This window comes from Lathyrus oleraceus, chromosome 1 (genome assembly GCF_024323335.1).
Source record: "Lathyrus oleraceus cultivar Zhongwan6 chromosome 1, CAAS_Psat_ZW6_1.0, whole genome shotgun sequence".
In the NCBI taxonomy this organism is placed as follows: Eukaryota; Viridiplantae; Streptophyta; class Magnoliopsida; order Fabales; family Fabaceae; genus Lathyrus; species Lathyrus oleraceus.
Genome location: NC_066579.1, coordinates 266,296,637 through 266,304,403, shown reverse-complemented (window position 1 = coordinate 266,304,403; position 7,767 = coordinate 266,296,637). Strand labels below are relative to the sequence as shown.

The window sequence follows — 7,767 nt, the reverse complement described above, 5'->3', positions numbered from 1 at the left end:
TGTATTAAATTGTATAACTAATAATTATAAATGCTAATATTATTAAAATATACTAATTATATAGAAACTATAAAAAATAGATTTTTATTGCTTATTTATAATTAATGTTTAATATAAAAAATAAAAAATTTAAATAATTAATAAACATATTTTTCATTATCATAAAAATGTTAAATATGCAATAATTTGTAATTAAGAAAAATTAAACTATATTTGTGAAAGAATAGAGAAATTAAATCATTTTAAATACATATTTATGAATGAATATATTCAAAACATGAATGATTTGAAATTATATTTTTCTTTACTTTGTATTTGGCACGTATTTCTACACTTACCTTAAAAGAATGAACGATATTCAATAGAATAGTGACTGATTTAAAAAAAAAAAATCTGACTTCAATCACTGTAACTACAAATCAATGACAATTTTTTGCTATAATTTATTAAATACTTTTATTTGTTGATCAAATGAAAGAAAATACGTGACTTTTATTTTTTAAATACGAAAAAATACATGTTTAATCCAAAAAAAATCATATACGTGATTTCATATAAATAAATCAATGATCATGCAATTTAGTACAAAATAATCCTACATTATAAATGAATTAAATTCCAATGTAAATAAAAATAGAACGAGACATAAAATAAAATAAGACGGATGAATCGCATTAAAAATTAAAGATTACAAAAGATAATATATTATAATATAAAAATTAATAATATTATAAAAAATTTAATTGATATACCAGTGTAAATTATCAGTTAATCACAACTACTGATTTAAATATTTAAAAAGTAATACAAACAGATGATTGTGATGCATTGACAGTGTAAAATTTTTTACTCTGACAGTGCATAACAATTAATCTCTATTATAAATTAGTATCACGATCTAGAATAAATACATAAGTAATATATGAATTAAATAGTATCAAAATTATATGATGATAAGCAATATGTTTAATTATTTTATGATAAAAAAATAAAACTAATATATTTTAGGAATAAAATATATTAGACTCATAATGAAAAAATAAGAGATACGGAAAAATGTAAAATTGATCCAAATATTTGTATACGGGAAAATAAGACATATTAAACTTATAGTGAAAAAATAAGACAAAAATAATATTTACGTACGAAAAAATTTGTTAATTCAAATATTTGTATATAAGAAAAAAATACATTTACAATCCAATCATAAATAAAAATGTGTCTTTTTTTAAAAAATGATAATTTTTTTGTTTAAACAATTTTGTTTTTATTTTAATTTTATTTTTATTACATTTTGAAAAGAAATGCGCGTAACACATGAGTAACCATGCAAACACTCGGTTATCCACGGATTTAAATGAAACATTTGGCCACGAATTTAAAGAAATTATATAAACAAGAAAAATAAAACTACTAATCAAAGTATATTGTTGATCTAAATATTTGTATATATAAAAAATTATATTTATGATCCAATTATAAATAAAAATGTGTCTTTTTAAAAAATATAATAAATTCTTTTGTTTAAACAATTTTGTTTTTATTTTTATTATCTTTTGAAAAGAAATACGCGTAAGACATGATAAACCATGCAAACGTTTGGGTATCCACGGATTTAAATGAAACATGTGGCCACGAGTTTAAAGAAATTATATAACCAAGGAAAATAAAACTACTAATCAAAATATTAAATGATAGAAATTTATTAACTCAATATATATGTAACAAAATATATATAGTTGATCCAAATATTTTTAAATTGTCTTATTTTAATAAATGGGAATAAATCTAGAAAAACAAAAATAATATTACATACATATTAAAAATACTATTAATTCAAATATTTTTATATATATAAAAAAATTATAAATACCAATTTATTTATATAATTTTATCTTTTATTATTTTTTTATTATATTAATAAATACGGATATCATACCAATATCCGGGTATCATATTAGTTATATTAATATTTAAGTAATAATTTTTATTTATGACTGAGAGAGAGTACAATATTCTTTTGAGGTCTTAATTTTAGTCTTTTGAGAAAATAGTAGTAAATACATAATCATAGTATTCATGAACATGTATGTATCTTTTCAACTCTAAATTTAATACTAACCCTTTTCAAGTTTCAATATATGCATGAATATAAAAAATCAATAAAAACAAAAACTTTAGCTTTTCCCAAACTACCTCAGAGTCAGAGTTTTCAAACACTTTGGTCCCCTCAACAAAATCACTATAAAATCCCAACAACAACAATCCTTTCCTTACTCATTCATTCCTCTCTCTCTCTCTCTCTTCATCTCTCCTCTGTTTCCTCACTCTGTTTCACCTCTATTCAAAGCCAATTTTTCTCCCTAAAAAGAGACACAAAAAACAACCAAACCAAACACCATGTGTGAAACAAATCCAAATCCTAATCCTAATGAAACCAACAACATGATCCTCACCAACCCTTTAATCCCAAAACCAAAAAAGAACCAAACTTTACATAACCATCTCTCTCACACCTTCAAAGAAATGACTTCAATTTCCAACATAGCTTTTCCAATGATCCTAACATGTCTTCTCCTATATTGTAGATCCATGATTTCAATGCTTTTCCTTGGTCACCTCAATGACCTTGCTCTTGCCGGTGGATCCCTTGCTGTTGGCTTTGCAAACATCACTGGCTACTCCATTCTCTCTGGTCTTGCTGTTGGCATGGAACCAATTTGTGGCCAAGCTTTTGGTGCTAAAAAGTTTACACTTCTTGGTCTTTGTCTTCAAAGAACCATTCTTTTGCTTCTTTTGGTTTCAATCCCAATTTCAATCTCATGGCTTTACATGAAAAATCTACTTTTGTTTTTCAACCAAGATGAAGAAATTGCAACAATGGCTCAAACTTATATTCTCTACTCAATCCCTGATCTTGTTGCTCAATCTTTCATACACCCTTTGAGAATTTACCTTAGGACTCAATCCATAACTCTTCCTCTCACTCTTTGTGCAACTTTTTCAATCATTCTCCACATACCCATCAATTATTTTCTAGTCTTTTACCTCAATTTGGGTATTAAAGGTGTTGCCTTAAGTGGGGTGTGGACAAATTTCAACCTTCTTGCTTCTTTGATCTTCTACATTTACTTCTCCGGCACGCACGAAAAGACGTGGGCCGGATTTTCGTCAGAAATTTTCCGGGAGTGGTTACCACTTCTAAACCTCGCCGTTCCAAGCTGCATTTCTGTATGTTTGGAATGGTGGTGGTATGAATTTATGACTATCTTTTGTGGCTACCTAATCAACCCAAGATCAAGTGTTGCATCAATGGGTGTGTTGATTCAAATCACTTCATTGATGTACATTTTACCTTACTCACTAAGCAATAGTGTCTCAACAAGAGTTGGTAACATGATAGGTGCACAAAAGCCATCAAAAGCTAAACTTTCCGCAATTTCCGGCTTATCATTCAGCTTCATTTGTGGTTTATTAGCATTCATTTTCACTCTTTGTGTAAGAAACATATGGGCTAGCATGTTCACAAATGACCAAGAAATCATTACCTTAACATCAATGGTTTTACCAATTATAGGTTTGTGTGAACTAGGTAACTGTCCTCAAACAACAGGCTGTGGTGTTCTTAGAGGAACAGCAAGACCTAAAGTTGGTGCTAACATAAACCTAGGATGTTTTTATCTTGTCGGAATGCCGGTTTCTGTTTGTCTAGCCTTCTATGGTGGATATGATTTTGAAGGTCTTTGGCTTGGTTTGCTTGCGGCTCAGGGATCATGTGCTGTTACTATGTTGATTGTTGTTTATAAAACTGATTGGAAATTTGAAGCTTCAAGAGCAAGGAAACTAGTGAATGGATCAGAAAGTGGTGGTGAAATTGATCAAGACAAGTTAATTGGTTCTGTAAATAATGGAGATTTTTTGACATTTGTTGATGATGTTGAAGATGAAGATGATGATAATGATGAAGAGTGTTTGTGTTTGGTTTAATGAATCTCTTTGTAAAGATAGAAAGAAGTAATTGTCTTTAACTGTATAGAGAGATGCAGCAGGTAGAGACAGATGATAACTTTTATATAAATATATGAAATTAATATTAGTATATATTTGTTCAAAAAATTTACCTAGTCAAAAATATATACGATTTTAAACAACATTTGAATGAGATGATAATCTCTTTCTGATTATTCCGAGACTTTTCATAAGTTCAAATCCCGCACATACAACAATTTTGTGCAAAGATTTTGAGTTCGAATCATCTCTGTGCATGCAATAGTTAAAAGAATGATTTTAATTTTATATGTTTTGACCTATAAGAAAGATTATAATAAACACCAAAGTTTCACAATGGATTAAGACGAGATTATAATAATAATTACTTTAATTAAAAATAAATATTAAATATAATTTTAATTGGTCAGATTAATTATAATATACAAAGAGTCATGTTAGAACAACTGAAATATAATCAACTGGATAATTTATTTTTGTTGGATTGTAATTCCTTGTGTCGAAGCATGTTGCTCGACAGGAACAAGGAAATATCGAACCACCTAGTTTGTTAAGTTGTGTTAGTATGTCGAAGTGTCGAAACATGTTATTTCACACAGGATTTTGACTTAGGCTTATTTTAGTAGTGTTGGTTATTTTGGGCTTTTATAGTTTTGGGCTTTGGCTTGAGGTCCAAGTTAACCTAAATCTATAAATACAGGGGGTAACCCTTATTTTTGTAATGAATTGAATAGAGTATTCATAACATTGTATTCACGGTATTTATCAGTTGCAAAGTGAATAAGAAGTTTTTCCACAGTTTGTGAGTAGAGAGAAACTCTGCAGAATTTTATTACTCTTCTCATTCATCGTTCTTTACACTCTTTTTTTCTCCATTGTTCTTCTCTTTTCATTGCTATTGTGTGGGTAATAACAATCTTGTTCATCAAGATTGATTGAAATTCTCCATAGATTTTGGGGGATTTCCAATATCTGATATCAAAAGCCCCGGTTTAATCGATTCGTGGAAAGAAAATCACCATGGCAACGAATCATCCAAACCGGCATTTTCCAGCAAATCTTCTGATTCTCAAGAAAAACAATTATGAGAATTGGTGCAAGTAGATAAAGGTTGTGTTCTATTATCAAGATCTTTGGGATCTTGTGAAGGAAGGAGTAACAACGCTTGCAGAAGCCACGACAGATCAAGAAAAGACTGCACATAAAGAATTGAAGAAGCAAGATTGTAAAGCTCTCTTTATAATCCATCAATGTGTTGATGCAGATAACTTTGAAAAGATTAGTGATGCAGAGTCAGCGAAAGAAGCATGGGGAATTCTGGATAAATCGTTTGGAGACGCGAAGAAGGTGAAAGAGGTGAGGTTACAAACTCACAAAAGAACATATGAATTGCTTCAGATGGAAGACAGTGAAAGCATAACTGATTTTTTCACCAAGGTTATGATACCGGTGAATCAAATCAAGGTATGTGGAGAAGTGTTGACATCAAGATCTGTTGTTGGAAAGATCTTGAGGTCGTTGGCTCCAAAGTTCGACCATGTGGTAGTAGCCATAGAAGAGTCGAAAGATTTGTCAAAATTGAAAAAGGAAGAGCTTCAAGGGACGCTTGAATCTCATGAACAAAGAATGGATGAAAGAGTTGCAGGAAAGTCGAAGAGTGATATGGCTTTGCAGGCTCAATCAACAAAAGAAAGAAAAGACAAAGGAAGTTGGAATGACAACAAAGGCAGAGGAGGTTACAACAATTCAACTAGTCGAAATCAGCTAGAAGAAAATTGGTCGAATCATAGAAAACCCTGGAACCAAGGCAACCAAAGAGGTGGTGTTGCAGGTAGAGGAAGAGGTGGTGGTCAAAAGCCAGAAAAGAGTCACATTCAGTGTTACAATTGTCAAAGGTATGGTCACTATTATAGTGATTGTCCAGAAAAGCAGAAGAATCAAGAAACTTATGCAAAGATGGCGAAACATGAAGAAGAAGAAGCATTGTTGATGGTTACAATAAGAGATGAAGAGAGATTCAAGGATCAGTGGTACTTGAATTCATGATGCTCATCACACATGTCTAGAAGAAAATATGGTTTGTCAACATAAAACCCTCAATTAAGAACATGGTGAAATTTTCAAATGACAACACTCTAGCAGCTGAAGGTGTTGGTGATGTTCTGATTATGAGGAAAGATGGCAAGAGGTCAGTAATTTCAAATGTGTTGTACATACCATGCATGAAGAGTAATTTGCTCAACATAGGGCAGTTAGTTGAAAAGAACTACAAGGTGTCGATCGAAGACAAGATGATGAGAGTTCTCGACTCAAATGGAAGGTTGATCTTGAAGGCTCCAATATCTTAGAATAGAACCTTCAAGATTGAACTAAATGTGATGGAGCATAAGTGCCTTGCAACAACAGCCAACAGGGATGAATGGATATGGCATTACAGACTTGGCCATCTCAATCTCAAAGACATCATAGATTTGAAGAGAAGAAATATGGTTTCAGGATTACCAGAAATCGACATTCCAAACGAAGTGTTGAAGAATGTGTCCAGGCAAAGCAGCATAAGAACAACTTCAGTAAGGGTGCAGGAAGCAGGTCGAAGGCAATTCTTGAAGTCATATACTCTGATGTATGTGGTCCTCTCCAGGTGGATTCGATTGGAGGTAACAAATACTTTGTTACATTCATAGATGATTTCGGTCGAAAGTCGTGGTCTTACCTGATCTAGAAGAAAAGTGAAGTGATCGAGGTATTTGCCAAGTTTAAATCTATGGTCGAAAGATAGAGCGGTCGGAAGATCAAGATTTTGAGAACTGATGATGGTGGAGAATATGTGTCGAAAGACTTCAATGCATTATGTGTGAAAGAATGGATTGTGCATGAGGTGGTGCCACCCTACACTCCATAGAAGAATAGAGTCGCAGAAAGGAAGAATATAACCATCATGAATATGGTTAGAAGTATGTTGAAAGGCAAGCATCTACCCAAAGAATTATGGAGAGAAGCTGTGTCGACTGCGACATATATCCTGAACAGATGTCCGACGAAGAAGCTAGAAGGAATCACGCCAGAAGAATGTTGGTTTGGTGTTAAGCCTACTTGAGTCATCTGAGGGTGTTTGGATCTATAACACATAGACATGTTCCAGATCAGTTGAGAAGAAAACTTGATGACAAGTCGAATTAGATGATCCTGATAGGATATCATTCGATTGGAGGATACAAGTTGTTCGACCCAGTGAATAAGCAAGTGGTGATCAGCAGAGACGTGATCATAGATGAGCTCAAGGAGTGGGATTGGACTGAGAATGTCAAGAAATATTCAGTAAGAATCTTTTCTGATGAACCAACTAGTGAAGTCGAAAGAGAAGTTCGACAGGAAGAAGTCAGAGGTGAAGCAGGCCCAAGCAGACCTCAAAGAACAAGACACATGCCTACAAGGTTGCAAAAATGTGTGATTACATCAGATGATGTGGTCAATGAAGAAGGTGAGTTGGTACACTATGCTTTCTACGCAGATGTCGAACCTGTCAATGCAGTTGATGCATTGAAAGATTCGAAATGGATGAAAGCAATGGAAGAAGAGCTGAAGCCAATCGAAGTCAACAACACTTGGTCACTTGTTGAATTGCCCCAATACAAGAAGGAAATCGATGTGAAGTGGGTATATAAGGTAAAGTTGAATCCCATAGAAGAAGTGACTCGACACAAGGTGAGACTTGTGGCGAAATGATTTCTTCAAAAAGAACGAATCGACTTCGATGAG

General features: G+C 32.2%; 1 protein-coding gene across 1 annotated transcript; it reads left to right on the top strand.

The window, feature by feature from the left end:
• The first annotated feature begins 2,274 nt into the window (after nucleotides 1-2,274).
• On the top strand, nucleotides 2,275-4,101 carry LOC127130119 (protein DETOXIFICATION 49). The gene has a single exon (XM_051059186.1). It carries the CDS (start codon nucleotides 2,401-2,403, stop codon nucleotides 3,985-3,987), a length of 1,587 nt encoding a protein of 528 aa, XP_050915143.1. The 5' UTR covers nucleotides 2,275-2,400; the 3' UTR covers nucleotides 3,988-4,101.
• The last annotated feature ends 3,666 nt before the right edge of the window (nucleotides 4,102-7,767 follow it).